The sequence below is a fragment of the Stegodyphus dumicola genome, chromosome 1, assembly GCF_044657685.1.
Source record: "Stegodyphus dumicola isolate Sdum_Otavi_A_Nest chromosome 1, ASM4465768v1".
In the NCBI taxonomy this organism is placed as follows: domain Eukaryota; kingdom Metazoa; phylum Arthropoda; class Arachnida; order Araneae; family Eresidae; genus Stegodyphus; species Stegodyphus dumicola.
The window spans coordinates 68,181,448-68,199,506 of NC_140768.1; the positions used below are offsets into that span (position 1 = coordinate 68,181,448).

Here is an 18,059-nt window from a genome sequence, read left to right on the forward strand (position 1 = left end):
ATATGGATTCAAAGAGTTTTCGATAGGAACACGGGAAAGAAGAAAGGTAGAAAACTCAAAGTACTACAATTAGATATATTTTTGCCTAATTTTAAGTATGCGTCTTCCCTTTATACTGTGGAATTTCGCGTTCCCAATATGGTATTCTTTTTTTTCAAATTAGAAACTCTCTGCATGGTTACTAATAGTGAATTCTGTAATAATAATTAAGCTTAATATTTAAATTCACTTTTGGGTTACACATGTTATACAAGTAAAGCTAGTAACTACATACCAACATAGCATTATCCCCTAAAAATAAAAAGAGAGAAAATATCATTTGAAGTGTAATTGTCAGTGCAAATGCCATACAGATTCCTAAAACTCATATCTGTTATTCGAGAAAAAGGATATTGTAAATTCCTTTCTCTTATATTTATTCTTTTTCTTATTATTTTGTTCAAATGGGTTTATTTTCTTGGAAATAGAAGAAGACTGAAGACGGTAGATCTTTTCCCTAAACAAGGCTGTTGAAATAGAGTAAAGAAAAGTTTGGTATCCATTTTAAGAATTTAATTAATCTTATCCAGTGCCAACGTTGAATGACACCCACATATTGGTGCTATTTAATTTTATTTTCTTACAAGTACGGAAGCGCATTTAATTATATAAACATAGTACAAGAATACATAATTTAATTACAACAGTAACTGTAATTTATTTATATCAGAGTAATAAAAAGATACATAATTTAGTTGTAAAAGCGCTTAACGTATTTTAGTTAAATAAAATATCTATAGTTCAAATAAATCTGTAAAACACATTGGTCTATTTGTATTAAATAATAATTATATGGCGACTCTACTTACAACTGAATTGCAGAAGCTCAATATCAGCATAAAAATGGACTGATAGAACCATCAGCTAGGGATTGAGACGAAAATTAAAACTACCGATGTTTTATTCTGTGTGTTGAAATTGTTAAACGAACGTAAATAGAAATTGATTGTCAAAGAAAATTCATTGTAATATAAACGCAATAAATACATCTGATGGAGAAAAAATAAGATTTATTCTAATAACAAACTACAAATTTTGTAGCACATTGCAAATAGAAATATATACGATACAGAAATATATAAAAATAGAAAAATATACGACGACATATTTTATCAGTTTTAGTGCTCAAACTAAGAGATTTAAAACTCTTCATCAGAATTCTCGAGAACTGCAATTTATGGAGACGGATTCAAGAAGATATTTGTATATTTATAACAAATAAAAGAGGCAATAAATATTCATACATAAATTGTTTCACGAATCCTCTTATTTTATTCAAAAATAGGCACTGTAATAAAAAAAATGTAAAAAGAAATGCACTGAAACTATGTTCTTATAGAAAACAATCCAATCCAATAAAGAATGTAATAAAACGCTGAAATAGCACAGATATTGAGATAAAATAAATTTGAAATTTACTATGTATACTATGTAATGCTGGATAAATGTCGGGTTGAAATAAAGATACTGAAGCACTTTTTGGTCGATTTAAATGTAGAATATTTAATTCCAATAGTTGGGAAATTTATCAAAGATTACTGGAACAGCCAAAGATATTTAATGTAATAAAATGGTTTCTTTACTTATCACTTTGTGTGGCGTTTACTCAAAACCTTCACAGTACGCTATTATTAATTAAAATTGCTTTTCTCTTCCTAAAATTTATAACTACTTCGGGCGTTAATTATTTCTTGTATCCTTTTCTCTTATTAAGTGTTTCTTCTATTAGGATCAACAACTCTAACTTTCCTTTTATGTTGTTGCATAAAAATGCCACCATATAATATAGTTCCACGCTTAATTCTTATCAGTTGAAGCTTGACAGACATAAGAGCTACGTAAATGCACTAACAAGATACTAATAATTACTCGAAATCAAGAGGCAGAATTAATTAATCTTCAATAAACACTTTAGAGAAAGCAAGGTTTAAGAATGCAAGAAATATGAAACATCATTTGTGTGCTTGCCAGAATTTGCATCACGTACCTTATAATACCAGCTGGTCATGCTTAGCCATTTACAGCACGACAGCACGCACAAGAGAATGAAATACAACTTTATATTCTCCCCTAAGTAGAGATGCATATAGCACCACCTGGAATTTATTGACTGGGTAAAAAGAAGAACTCGACCAAATTCAGTTGGTAAAAAATTATTGTCAATTTTACTTTTCGTTAAGAAGCCACTTTGGAGACATTTGCTAAGTTTATCGGCGAAATATCACGAAAAATCTATTACAGATTATCTTCCATTTGCCAACTGGACATGCTTCCTATATGTACTATAATAATATGCATAGGAAGGATGCGATTAATTCCTGACAACAATTAACATATAATGAAGAGACTAATAGTATTAGTCTCCTCATTATTATCAGGACATGTATGGGCTAAAATACATATTCCAAGTACTGAGAAAATCTGGATAATTGAAAGGAGTATCAGAGCAAAAGCAGGTCTTGCTTATAAGAATGGTGCAGAGCCCGCGGCCGAACCCATTCTGGAGCCAAACTTGGGGACGCAGGAATCAGCGTCAGGGCTAGTAGAGACAGTATGCTCAGTAAAGAAACCTCATAAACAGCCTTCATGAACCCAGGAACTCACAGAACAGTTGTTTATCCTGACACGTAGCATTAGCTACCAATTGATAGACATTAGCGGACAACTTTAACCAACAACATTAACAAGCTTCCATTTAAACTGGAGCAGAGGATAAAACAAAGTGTTAGGTTTGGTTTGGTTTATTGAGATTACGTAAAGCACACTAGGGCTATCTGCCTAAGGGGAGGTATGCCTTCATGGAGCACTTGCTAAAGGAAACTGACTTGTATACACGTTTCAGATAGAGAAAACGCCCATGCAGCCAGCCTGTTCAAGGGATTAGAATCTCGGACCGATTTACCAGTGTTCAGCGACTTTACTGCTCGGCCGCTGCTGGGCTTCTAAAAATGTTAGAAACTGTACTTTTCCCCTCAACTCCCAAGCTCCTTCTTTTCAGCCTTGCAAGTCTCCAATTACGCGAAACAATGCAAGTTGTTTTCACACATTTGGATACTAGGGACGAAAGGTCTGCAACTACATCTCATAGTGAACCCCAATGTTTGAAGATGAAACCATATTAGGAAAAAAAAAAAAAAGAAAATTAACAGCAGATGACAAGGACGAAAGGAAAGATCAGTAGGGTAAAGATAGAGATATGATGAAAGTTGAACATTTTGAAAATTAACCCTTTATCTACTGAGATATTGATATTAATTCGTTCTTTAACTCATACATTTACAGTTTGTCGAATACAGCTATATCGCTTTTTTGAGCTATTTACGATACAATATTAAATTATCGTTACGGACTGACCTAGAAGTATAAATTTCATCTTGTAGAGACATTAGATATTTTTTTTTGAAGCAGACGAAGTGAAAAATAAGAACGCCTTCGCCGGGAATCGAACCACGGACCTCTGGAGTAAGCGTCCAGCGTGCAGACTACCACATCACGAAGGCATGCTAGGAAGGCGGGAGAAATACCTTGTTATCTAAATTTCAATAATAAAAGTGTACGTGGATCACAATGACCCAAGTCTTCATTCTGGCGATTATAGCAAAGCATCTAGATTATATAAATGTCAGTTTTCGTTTCCTTTGAGGAAATTAACATATGAACTACAAGCTTACCTGTATTTGAGGCGTAGTAGAGTCGAATGCGTTGTACAACATGGGTAGGACTTCTGATTTTAGATCACTTTTTGGCGTCTTCTTCATGATGATATCCATATTTTCTAGTAGAGTTACTGTAGCCTGAAAAGAAATTTCCTACAATGAAACATAGGATAGTTTTGAGCAATATTAATATATAGTTATCTTTCCTCAGAAAGTAAAAATTGTTTTGTCTTGTATAATTATTATTATTTTTTCAAACGTTTGCATATTATGTAATTAGAACTCATCTACAGGATGATTTGTTTTAGAAAAGCGTTAGACTAACTTTGCTATACTTATGTGACTATAATATTGCATAATAAATATGTGAATAAAATTGGAGTAAGTTTATTAAAAGATTTAAACGCAAAGAGGTTGTAGAATTAGTGCAAGATATCCAGTTATGATGCATGGATTGTTTCAAGCTTAATTTTTTTTATTTTAACTGCGCTTATCATGTACAGTATTAGTATTTTAAAAAATTTAATCTGAAAAGCAGGATATAATTACCCTTTTGCAAACTTTAAAAATATTTTAAACAACGGTGAAAAAATTAGTAGGAAAAATCTGAGTAAGAGAGTCCGGTTCTGTTGAACATCCTCTTAAGAATTCTCAATACTTGATTTCTCTATGTTGAGCTAAAAGGAAAATTACAAAATTCACGAATCAGTTTGGAGCAAAATAAACTTTGAGGTCTTAGACCAGGCCCTTGATAGCCTAAATAATTATCAGACCTCTGATTGGTCAAAGTTATATATTGAATCTAAGAAAATCTGTAGGTGGTAGCCATTTGAAGAACTAGTGCCAAATGTCTAGTTCTGTTTGCATGGATTAGTTTAAAATTTATTTTTACAATTTCAGTTGTGCTTGTCATGCACTGCTATTATTAGGCGGACACCTGTGGAGAAGGATCTAATTCTTCTGCTACCAAACTTGAGAAATATATTAAACAATGGTGAAAAAACAAGACAGGAAATATGATTAATACAGTCTTGAATGTTTGAACATCTTTTCAAAAATTTTCTATCAGCCAAGTCTACATTTTAACCAAAAACTTATGAACCTGCACCAAAAGCAGAAGGTATCCATGTAAGATCTTCTTACATATTTGATCTAAATTCTGTTAAGACTAACTTTTTATTTATCCAGTTATTTGGTTTTGTTTTGGTATAGAATAGCAGAAGCACCATGCATCTGTTGATTTTTTTAAAATTTTAAACGTTAGCAAACTTTAGAGCAAAAAGGAAAGAATTCAGTATTAAAATGTCAATAGAGTAAAAAGAAATTTAATAAAAGGCATTTTAAGAAAATTTCAAAATACAAAATATCTTTAAAATAAAATCTGCTTTTATTCCTTTGATTTCTTTTAATTCTGCTACAGTTTAAAATTTAACTAGATAATACACAACCGTATTTTCAGAGTTAGAGATACTTATTATTGTGTGCCTTAGATGGTGCCCAGACTGCATAGCGCTAAGTGGCGCTGACTATCATACCGAACGACACGGGTTTCAATACCGAAGAAGACGTAAGTGTTTGTAAGCATATTCTGCGTGGCAAAAGGGCGCTCAAATTTCATGGCGAACCCAAATCCTCTGAAGAGCTTGGTGTTAAAGGAAGAGAGTGGAAGACCGTTGGACCGAGCCCCGGGATATTCTCCTTCGGAATTCCGTCCGGAGCGAACCTGGGGGCAAAACCTTAGCAGCTGAGAAGGTTGGGTGACACCTAATATTCCTGTTTTGATGCACAGGTGCCAGCCTTACTTCATTCTGTATGTACCAGCTAAATAAAATGAGAATAAGTGATGCACCGCAAAAGTAAATGTGAAAGTATACAATATTTTTTCCACAACACTAAAATTCACTAATGAGCTTAAAATTATATTATTACACGATCTATATAATGAGGCAAAAAATTTTCTATCCATAATTTTAGTATTATTCATGCTATCAGTTCATATTCTCAGATATCTCTTACATCATGGGTTTACCGTTTGACTTAGGTTACATTGCAAACGCTAAAAATCTATCTAGTTGTGAAACGTGCTTGCTAAGAAGTGTCGGAAATCCATAAAAAACCTTGTAATAACAGAAAAATTTGAGTCAGGAAGCTTCAAAGGAAATAGCAGAAAATGTTAACCGCTAAAAATATTAAAGTTAGAAAATTTCAAATTCCTGTCTAAAAACTAAGAAAAAAAGTCAACAGAGACTTAATGCTGCATATGGGAAAAAACCAAGCTAACATGAAAGATCTAAAGAGTGAACTGACTGGTGCTTAGGAAATGGAAAAAAATCCATTGACGTTAAAAAAGTTAAAAAGTAGGAAACGCAGTGAAAGTTTCAACAACAAATTTTAGAAATGGAAACGAAATTTTCTGCTTTTGAAAATGTAACATCGGAAGTTATTTATTACCCTCAATCTCAATATTTTTCTTACACTACTTATGATAATACTTTTTTGGGGGGAAGGGCTTATTCGCAGGATTTATCACAAGAATGGAATGTATTGGCTTCTGCAGTATGAGAATACATGAAACTGTTTTGCAACTTCCGTTTTATGCAAACTATGTTTTATTTCTCAAAAATTACAAGAAAATGATATAAATTCCTCCTATTTCCACTGAATATTATAATAAACCATAACTTATAATATTAGAATGATGATCGTATTCGAAAAAGCGGAAGACTTTCAAGGTTACACGCCGACTAGTGGGAAATTATGTTGTTAAAACATTAAAGAATTTTTAATACTAGGACAATTAACACATTCCTGTAAATTTTTCCTTTTTGTCCTAAGGTAAAACATAAGTAACTGACGGGCTGCTTCACGTTGCTAAGTGCAGGATACCTTTCATAAGAAACTGGGCTGTCATGTTTCTTGTAAGGATGGCAAATGACTGTTTTGAAAATGAGCAATAACGCTCTCGCTTTCCATGGAAGTTATCGCAGAAAACATAGTCTAAAATTATTCAGATACACTGCTGGCCATTAAAATTGTAACACTATGAAGGACAGCAGATGCAAAAAAGATGTTGCATGTAAAGAGTATGGCATGCAAACAAAATGATAAAATTTGTAAGCATTTTGGAGGTTTGTAGAGGTGCGAAATTAGTAGGAACAGCTGCCACCTCTGGCAACTAAAACGGCCCTTACCCCATTAGATATGAAGTTAAATTGGGATTGGATGACAGAAATTGGCAACTCATTCCATGCTGCTTCAAGTCTATGCCACACTTCATCAACCGTATTAGCCGGAGAGGGATGGCGGGTCAGTCTCTCTGCAGCCCGTGACCAGATGTTTTTAATGGGTGACAGATCTCGTATATACAGCGCAGGACAGAGCAGCAATCGAATACCCTGAATATAGAGGATGATCAGGACACGACGTACAACATGTGGTCTTGCATTACCTTGTTATAACATAGCGTTTGGCAGGCCTCGAAGATAGAGCACAACCTTTGGACGTAAAATGTCAGAAATGTACCCATCTGCGTTCAAATTACCGGTGATGCGAACTAGAGATGTACACGACATGTGTACCCAATGCTTTCCCAAACCATCACACCAGGTGCATAGCCTCTATTCCGATATCAAATGCAAGCAGGCGACGTGCGGTCTACTCGGACACTCCAGACACGTATACGGCCATCAGAACCGGCACGTAGAACCGAGACTCGTTTAAAAAGGCGTCATTGTGCCACTCCTGTACTCAGCTTTGTCATTTGGCGCACCAGAGTCGCCGTCTCTCTTTATGCTGCATTGTCAAGGGAAGCCGAAGTAATGGTCACCCTGGTGATAGTCCACGCTGCTGCAAACGTCGACGCACTTAACGAGCTGATACAGAGCTTGCTAGAAATATGCCCATTTCCTGACTAATGGTCCGTGATGGGGTAGTGCAGTTTTGCAGGGCTCACCTCACAATATGTCTGTCTTCTCTGGTGTTGAGGGGAGGGCGTTGAGATCATGCGTGCCGTTCCGTATGACTCTCAGCAATCCATTGATTCCTTATTCGCATGACAGTGGTTGGATGTCGACCAGTGCGACCGGCGATATCACGGAACGATAATCTGCACTTTCGATTGGTAAAGATCCTGCCTCTATCGAATTTCTAAATTTTCTGGTAAGCATTTTCTCTTCTTATTCGAGGCATAACACGATATTCTGAGCAAACGCGAACCTTACAAAGCACTTTCCAAATGAGAAATCCACTACACAACTTTTCTTTTATGCAGTGCGTCAGGTGATGTTTCTCCCTCCTGCGTCGTCTAAATGCGCTGAAATACTATTTATTTGCATATCTCAACTTCTTCTTCCTTTCATGTGATTTTGACATTCGTCAGATCATTCCTTCCTGGTGTTGCAATTTTAATGGCCAGCATTGTAATTATTCATGCAATAAGCTATTAACAGTTCCTCATTTACTTCAATTCTGAAAAACAAAAGATATGTCTATATGGATCTTATGCAATTTTACCGATGCAAAGAAAATACTAAACAGTACTTCGGAGCAAGTCCTTTCCGAAAACAAAACAGGAATTTACAGGCCTTCAAGTAATTTCCATTATAAATTACCTTTCTCCCTTGGGAAACACTAACAATGTAATTATTATTAAAATTACTTCTCCACAAAATAGTTTTGTAGGAAATTATCACATCGGTATGATAACATGATATCATAGCAGCTCTTTATTTATCTTTCTAAAAATTGATATTAGACTTATATTTGTGTTAAAAAATAGCACTTTTACACTGGTATTCATGCATTGCTTTTTATAAAGTAATAACTTATTTAAATGAATTAAGCTTATTTTAATATCTTATTTTGATAGTTAAATTTGCATACTTAAACGAGTTTAATAAATCAGTACTCATTTACACAATTTGGCTTTCTAATTAAATATGTGTAAACAATATTTTCATTATTAAAAACAGCTCACTTTTTCATGTGTATTCAAATAACTATTCTAAGACTTTATTAAAAATTATTGTAAAGAATATTTAAAATAATTACGAATGATTCGTACTACACAAAGACATATTAAATTTCATTAATGTTTACCACAGCTTACGTAAAAAACAGTTTTATTTTAAAATTATTAAGAACTTATTTTTATAAATTTTTTTTAAACAAGCGAAAAATTGTCTACTGCTAGAAGACGGGAGCGGGGAATTTTTTGGTATTGCGGGAAACATCATTATTTTACTTTTAAGTGGTAAAAGCTGCACGCAGCCTTCCAGTAAAGTTATTTTTTAAGGTATTCTATTTTAATAGGTTGGCAAAAGATTTCAACCTTTTTCAATGTTCTTGTTTTATTTACGTTTTAAACAGAGAAAGCAGGTTTACTTTCTAGTCCAAACTATTAGATAGACGTACTGTGTTAATTGTGTCTTAGTTGCTATTAATGTCCTACTGACCACTTAAATTTCCAGTGATTCTAATTTTCAGTTCAATTTTGATTTGAGTTCAACTTGAAATTCGTTTATGTGAAGAGAAATTTTTCAGACTATTTGATGAGAAAGAATAGGAATGTTTCCAAAGTCTACTGTAAGAAGCACATACAGTGAAAATAATTCAGCACGAAACTGAGGGGGATTGAAATACTTTTTCGTGTTAAAAAGATACTGAAAAAAGTCTGAAAGGTTTCAGATTTTAAATTACGTCCAAAAGGGCGTTTTTTTTAACATTTTGTATGTTATCTTTATTTATTAAATATCATGTTCTTCGTACTTAAACCATAAAATTCAGTTCAAGAGCTATATCGCAAAATAATTTTAAAATGAGCATATCTTTAGAATTTCCGATACACAATCTCGCGCGCTGTAGATGAAAATGTTTTTTTCTGTACAACGTTGGCATTGCTCGCTTTGAAATCCTTGAGTTTTTTAATAAGAAATTTGTTAAGGTTTTACAAAAGATGAAATCGATAATAAAACAAATTCAAAATTTCAAATTTGGTCTTCCACAAGCCCATATTCGGGTGGAAACATTGAATATTCAAAATTTGATGGCTCTATGTATCGTTGTTTTATCACAATGTGAGGAATATACATACATTTATGCAGATTTTTCATCATATAATTTCTTCAAATATAATGCAGGAATCTAACATTTGGTGGCAACATTTTGAAAAGTGATTCGCCCTTTATAGTGATACAACGCAAAATCGCGAAACGAAAACAATAGTCCTTCAGGGACAAAGCCCCTTTGGACAAAGGCCGAGATTCTGTAGCGGAAATTCTAAATTTAAAATTATTTTGCGACATTGCTATTGAACTGAATTTTATGGTTTAAGTGCAAAGAACATGCTATTTAAAAAATAAATGTAACACACAAAATGTTAAAAAAACGCCTCTTTGGACGTAATTTAAAATCTGAAACCTTTCAGATTTTTTTATTTTTTACTTATAATTTATTTTTTTAATAATTCCCCCCCCATTTGCAATGCCATTGTACACTTGTTTACTTATTTTGTTAATGCTATAACTTACCTGTGTAAGACTTGTGGTATACTTTGAGGAACACGAGGAGATGAAATTAAAGAAAATGTGGTATGTGGTATATAGAAATAAATGAATAATTTCTTAGCTATGATTGTGTTTATCTGTCTAAGACCACTACAGTTTAAAATTTACTTATTAGGCTATCAAATCGGGCTTGAGTTGCAATGTTTGCAGTTACATATGATTGTTAAATTGTTCGTTTTGAAATCGCTGATGTAGAGAATTTCATATTTAACTCACTAACAAACCAAGCCATAGATTTAAGTAATGAATTTAATAATGCTTTGATTCAACGTAAAAGAAGGAAAACTCTTTATTCTGGTGATTTTTGCAATATCTTTTTGATCTCCAAAACTAGAATTACAAATGCTACGAAATATTTTATAAAATCTGTAAAACTTTAATTGAGAGGAAAATTGTGGAAGTAATTGGAAAAGTGTTTTGAGAGGAAAAACACAGGCTACCAAACTACCAGAAATAATATGTGACACTAATTCCGAAAATTTTCCGACTGCTACGTAAGGAAAAACTTTCGGTAGACGCCCAGTTCGAAATAAAGGCCAAAACCGAATTACTTCATGAAAAATAACATTCATCATAAAGTAAAATTAAAATTTAAATGAAATCGTCAAAAAGAAATTGGAATATTTTTAGCAGGAAAGAATTAAAAGAAAATAAATCCAAATAGCATCTTATTTTCTAGTAACTAACAGTCAAATATGAGTAGGATATGAGAAAGCATTCTCAGTATTTATTTTGTACAAAAATTAGATCTAAATTGTAAATGATCCTTTTATTTGAGTAAGACAAAATTTAACAGATGACACCACTCGTGTTGACAGAAGTCAACAATTATGGTTTAATGGAAGACGATGGATGAAATAAAACTAAGCCAAGTAAGTTAGCCCAACAGCTGCACAAATAGAATAATGCGCAAGTTGGCTATGACTTAAGATCGGCTAACAAGCCAATTGGCGAGAATAACTCAATGCCCAGAATGACATTCTAAGGAGAATTGAAATGAGCAACGTGGCCTTTAGGCGAGCAGAACGCTGTCTAATTCTACCCTTTCAAACCTTCCTTTAAATACTCTCTTCTTTCTACCTCATCTGCGTATCACAGGAGCTAGAAATTTACATTATGAAAGGACAACGAAAATGAGGGAGATAGGAAAGACGATTAACTTGAAAATAACTTGTTAGAAACTAAATATAAATTGGAAGTAAGGGCCTCGAAGAGATAAATGCAGAAGCAAAAATAATTGTTACAATAGGTTTGTTTAGCATTTAGTAAGTAGTAATACTAATGGTAAGAATATTTTAGTTGTGTTATAAAATATTAAGTGTTAAGGTTTGTATTACAGAAACCAGAAGCTGAGTTAAAAAATACAACTCTTTATACGAAAGAAAAAGCTTCATAGCATTTGCTCTTGATATGAAGAATAGATTTTCTTTCTTAACACTCACAGATGGCGAAATTCGCAAAAAGAATCATGTACACTGCTTTAAAAAAAAAAAAAAAAAAAAAAAAAAAAAAAAAAAAAAAAATGGGACAGTGCTATATCTCCCGTTTTACTGGGGCGATTCACGAAATTAAAATTGCGTTCTTCATGTCTCGAAAGCGCGACTTAGGATATATATTAGATTTATATATAGCACTATTCTAACATAGGTATTTTGACACAAAATCGGACTTTTTCTGAAATAACATACCATTTTTTTTACATATTTCGATTCTACGACTCAAATTAAGCCAGAATACCACGTTTTGTAAAAATCGTACGAGTAGTTTTTGAAATATTAGCTCTCAAAATTTTAGCTCCTCAATGTTAATTGAATTTGGCAAATATTTATTTATATCTCTTTTTTTATTAAACGTTTTTGATTTTTTCTCTCACATTTCGAAATTTAGGTTCATTCCAAATAAAATTTACCCATTTTTTGTGTTTTATTTTTTAAATTTCTATTTTTAAATAATTTTTATAAATTTTTCGAAAAAAATTTTGAATTATAACATATAAAAGTTTTACCATCATCTTAAAGTAGGTATATTTTTAAGCATATCTACAAAAAATTAGACTTTTTTATTCAAAATTTTCTAAGATATACACAAATTTACATATTTTCGCGTTTTGAAATTTGGCATCTTTTTTTTGAGCGATAATAACGCCAAATGTGGTCTATGGATTTTTGTTACACTGTATTGCCACAGCTATTTTTAACCTTAAATTTCAAGTAAAATTTTACGGAGAATGAATTATATGACACTTTTTCCCTCAATGATGCGTAATAAATATTTATTAATACTATATGAAAAGCTAAAAACTATTTTTTTAATAAATTTTTTAATATTTTTTTAAAATTTCTTTCTATCTTTTTTTCTTTTTCTTTAAATAAGAGTAAATTTTTGTAAGAGTAAATTTGTACCTTCGGCGTTTTATCGTCTGCTACTTTACTTCGTTTAAATCGAATTGTCTAAAACTGAGAATTTTCATTTGATGTTTATTTGAATTTTATGACATTAACTGCACAATTTATTTCTAAACAAACTGATGCTTTTGAAGTGGCTGAAAGAACAGCTGGTACTATCATCCATATTTTTAAAGCACAGTATATTTTTATAGAAACATAAGATTTAGAATAATCATTTTTATAAAAGTCAAATTATGATATAAATATACAACCTTCTAGAGACTGAATTAATGGAAGTTCAATGGTTATGTAGAAATGATCTGCAGTTACTTAATCGCTGGATAAGTCAGCAGATTCCGTGGACAAGTAAGAATAATTATATAAAAGACACCCAACATTCTGAATTCAATTAACAACGAGGATACGATGTTTTTTAAGTGAATTCAAGAAGTTTTAAAACATAAAAAATCAACTCATTTTTTATCCTAAAATGTATTTTTGTGCGTAGCGTATTTTCATTATTCTAATTTAAAATTCTAATTTAGAATGTAATTGTCAAGAACTGATTCCTAATCATCAGTTATATAATAAGTAATTATTACGGTTATTAATAAATCCTTCTTATAAAGTAATTGCAAATATTTCAAAAAACTTTCTGTCTGAATGCAAATATTTTTCTGTGCAAATATTTTTAATTTTATATTAATCAAGATTGCACACGATATTATTTATTTGCACTTCAATTCTTAACGTCAGTTCTAGTAGAAGTTACAAATCAATTATATTTAATTAAGGATTTGGATTGGATTGGATTGGATTATTTAATTATGGCACACGAGGGCTATCTGCCTAAAGGGAGGGATGCCTTCGTGGAGGACTTTCTGGAAACTGGCTCGTATACACGTTACACATCGGGAAAACCACGAAAACACTCATGCAACCAGCCCGTTCGCGGGATTCGAACCTCGAACCGAACTACTAGTGATCAACGTCTTTACCGCTAGGCCGTTTGTGGGCCTTTATGAAATGGAAGGCCATAACTTTATTTAAAATGATTGTCAGAAATACCAAAATGTTTCGAAAAGTTGGATACTTTTTAATATACTTTCAGAATGCTTAAAGAAAAAGAGAAGAAAAACAAATTTTTTCGTAAAATTTAGTATTTGTATTTTTTTTTAATTTAAAACTTTTCAATGTTATGATATTTGATTCTTGCGATTTCAAAAATAAAATATTTGACTAAAATATGAATAACATTTTAAGAAACCAAATGTAGGATAAAATTGTGTAAAGCAATGAGCACAATGATAAAACTGTTTAAAGCAGTGTATGCAAGTCATCCTAAGTTAAAATGTCGGTTATACATCTCTCTTATTTATATATATCTTTTCTGAACGGAACATTGAAAGGCGTGTAAAACTGTGCTTTACTGTATTTTCTCTTTTAATATAGTATGCAGTTTTCAAACTCATCGTAGTCTGGGTTACAAAGTATTCTTCCGAAAGAAACGCAGTTCAAATAAATAAAATCAAATTCTGGAAAATTGATATTAATAAATATATTTAAAATGCTCAGTTCGAAGGAATAAATAGAAAATTTTAAAACAATTATTTGAAGAGACAATGCAACACAAACAATTAAAATAAAAGTATAAAAATTTAAAAATTACTTAAAATAATAACTATGACGAAAAATATATATAAAGAAAACTATTAAAAAAAATAAATAAACGCTGCACCTTTATTTACGCAGTTCGAATAGGTAAATAGAAATTTTTGAAACAGTTATTCGAAAAAAAAAAAAAAAAAAAAATGCAATTTAAACAATTAAAATGAAATTCGAAAAAGAAAAAATTACTTAAAATAATAAGTTATAATTAAAAATATAATATAAAGAATATTATTTGGAAAAAAGGAACGATGGTGACTTTTTTCCTCTTACGGGAAAGAAAACTAGGTTGCCATATATTAAGAAGTTCGCCAAGTGAAGTATACTTGGCGCAAACTGACAAAAAAGTGCCAACATAAATTTGTGAATTCCTCCGTAAATTTCGCTCCAAATTTTACAAAATTTCATATTTAGGCGTAATTTGAGTCGTAGAATCGAAATATGTAAAAAAAAATTGGTATGTTATTTCAGAAAAAGTCCGATTTTGTGTCAAAATACCTATAGAATAGACCTATAAATTAGAATAGTGCTATATATAAATCTAATATATATCCTAAGTTGCGCTTTCGAGACATGAAGAACCCAATTTGAATTTTGTCAATCGGCCCAGTAGATCGGGAGATATAGGACTGTCCCATTTTTTTTTTTTTTTTTTTTTTTTGAGCAGTGTACATGCAAGAAAAAATTTCTTGCTCATAATTTCATTTCATTTCAGTTAACAGAACAATAATAAATAGGACTGTAAAACAAATTTTTGTAATAAATTTCAACTTTGAGTTATTTTTTATTGTTTTTGTTTTCTGAGTTCTCTACAACAGAAAAGCCTTGATACTATTCTAACAAATGGCATTCGTTAAAATCTCTCTGAAAAACAAGCTTATTTTCTCCGCTTTTGTTTTCAAGTGCATCACACTTAAGAAACGAGCTGTGCACCTTGGGGATTTTGATGTTTTGACATCTTGATGCAGTTTTGCTTTTATTTCATTATTTATATCTTTTTTACAGTAAAGCAGATGTATATATTATAAGACAGAGACCTCCGCTTTGTCTATATTTTAATTAGGAGGAGAACTTCTCTTTATTAAATTTTAATTAGGGAAAAAGTCATTAAATATTGTTTCGCTTACAAATAAAAGTTTAATATTCTCCAAATTACTTAGTTTATTGGACTCCCTCCAATAGTAAGTTTACTATTTAATCGTACTCATCAGTAATTTCGCTTTTATTATTTTAATTTATTGAAGAATTTCTCAAAAATATAGTTTTCTATTATAATAACACTTTTGTGCTTATTGTATTGCACAGTTTTACATCATATTACGTTTATATGCAGTTGACGTGAAAAATATGCAATACCCTCACGAGGACTCAAATATGCGCCGAGTGTACTATCGTTACACCATAAAGGCATGCTGGAAGGAGGGAGAAAATACCTTATATACTTCCCCTCTTAAACGACGACTGTGGATTAAGGGATCTAATCGACAAATCCTGGTGGTGGCGAATTATTGTCCACCAGGCTTTCGTTCGGGCGCCACTGTAGAGTCAGTAGGATTTCGTTTGAAGCAGGAGACATGAAAAATGCGCAATGCCCTGACCGGGACTCGGACCTGGACCTCTCGAATATGCGCCGAGTGTGGTGCCGTTCTACTACGAAGGCATGCTGGTAGGAAGGAGGAAATAATGTATACATTATTGTAAATCATTTACTCCAGTTTGGTGTTATAATATAAATATCAATAATCAAGGTAATTTAATAAAGAAGATTACGTTCTTGCTGTAAGACATTGCCTCAAGTTCTCAAGTAGTTTATCGCCCATTTATATACTTTCGATGGTAATTTGGAATTTTGATTATATTTAGTCGTTAGCGATTGTGATTCGTTCATATAATACAGAAAAGTAAAATAGTTTGATCCCGAAGGCTTCCTGAAAAGGTACTGATAGAGAAAAAGTGTCAAAATCTAAAGAAAAGTCTTTCTTAAAGAAGGCTATCAGCCTTCTTTAAGAAACTGATATGAGTTGGGTATAGTTGTACTAACAAGAATTTGTTCAGAGGTCTATGACCAACAATTCTCAATGGCTATTTCTGATGTCATCTAAGCATGGATACTTGTTTGAGTGTGAAGATTATTAGCAGCACCAATATTTAGTTTTAGTTAGAGAATAGGTAATGAATGCTAGAGAAATAGCTTGGATTTGTAATAAAATATTTTGAGTATGATATACTACTATGCATGATATTTCATCCGTCAATATATATATAAATGGGTATAGAACTGTTCCTTTATTTGCGCTGTGTACAAATATGTGAAGATATTAAAAAGAATTTTCTTTAGGAATAATCAGGAGCAATGTGCTAAGCATATGTTAAGAACAATACATAAAAAATATTAGTATTTAGTTAAAGTTTTAATTTAACTTTAGGTTAACTTCAGTTTTAATTTAATTAAATTCTAATTAAAATCACGTTTCCAACAACATGCCAGAATTTCGGCACAGCAAGAGCGACAATGCTATTCTCTCTGCTCGGCTCGCGTGCTGCTTTCTGTGAGCGCATGCGCAGAACAGCCAAACACCACGTTGCTGGAACGGTGAAGCGCGCAGTTCCAGACTTTTGTACCTTTCTCACAAAGTGGGGGATGGCTACTGACATTAAGCTTAAATATTATGTATTGTAAAAGTATAAAGAAAAAATTAAAGACTAAAGGGCACACTATATTAAATATTAAAAATAATAACAACTGAAAATAGGGGGTACTGCAGTTCCACAGTGCTTATTACGAGTCGCCAATGCTTTTTACACTTTTTACAATGACTCAAAGTTGGCAACATTTTTTAACACTAAGAGGCATTTTACATTTTACATTTGTAGAATTTACAACATGTGTTTTTACAATAGCTCACACAGGTAGCAGCTTTACACTCAACTTTACACTGTATTAGAGACCTCTGTTTTTACAGTTTGCAGTAAAAACTACTCAACTATTTTAGCAAATACTGGTACAGCTCAGAAATTCAAATATGCATCTAGGTAAGTTAAATTAAAACTTGCTATTTACTAGCATTTTTATTATTATTTTTATTATTTTTTATTAGTTGAATATAGTTTATTTTAGGTTTACATGCATAATTCGTGTTGGGAGAAGTTTTCTGTAGGCAAAAGTTTCTAAATTACTTTGGTTTTCTAAAAAAATTGTTTTTATTACTCTTAATTAACTTTTAATTAATTTAAATTCTAGTCATTTACTTGCTTTTTTCTCAAAATTCCACTGTTTAAATTAATTTTTTTGTAATTCACAACATTTGATTCTACTTTTGGTTTTGAATTTTACTTTTACCCTTGCCTATATGGATGAGAAACACGAATTGAGTAATTGAAGACTTAGGTTTGGGGGCAACTTCCCCTTGATAAGTCTGCCTCGTGTCTGCTCAACAATTATTCACTTATGCAATTTTTAGGAATAAATTTCATTTTTTGGAATAATATATTTTTTCATGGTTTTAGATAAGTGCAACTAATTTACAAATGCTCTTAGAATTTAAATTAGTTCACAGCAATAATAATTAATTTTATTTCTTTGAATTAAAATTATTAATTTAAAAAATTATTAAATATTAAAATTTATTAATTAATTAAATTTTAAATTTTAATTATATATTTGCTTTATACGAATAGAGAATATATGTTAAATTCAAATTTCATTCCTTACAGCAATGGCGCAAGAGAATTATTTAAGTTTAATT

General features: G+C 31.6%; 1 protein-coding gene across 1 annotated transcript in view; it reads right to left on the reverse strand.

The window, feature by feature from the left end:
* Window positions 1-18,059, reverse strand: part of LOC118198090 (SCY1-like protein 2) — a 459,500-nt gene that overhangs the window by 104,066 nt on the left and 337,375 nt on the right. Inside the window, exon 9 of the mRNA XM_085816142.1 lies at window positions 3,711-3,833. Within this exon, the coding sequence (XP_085672268.1) occupies window positions 3,711-3,833 (123 nt within the window). The remainder of the gene's footprint in view (window positions 1-3,710; window positions 3,834-18,059) is intronic.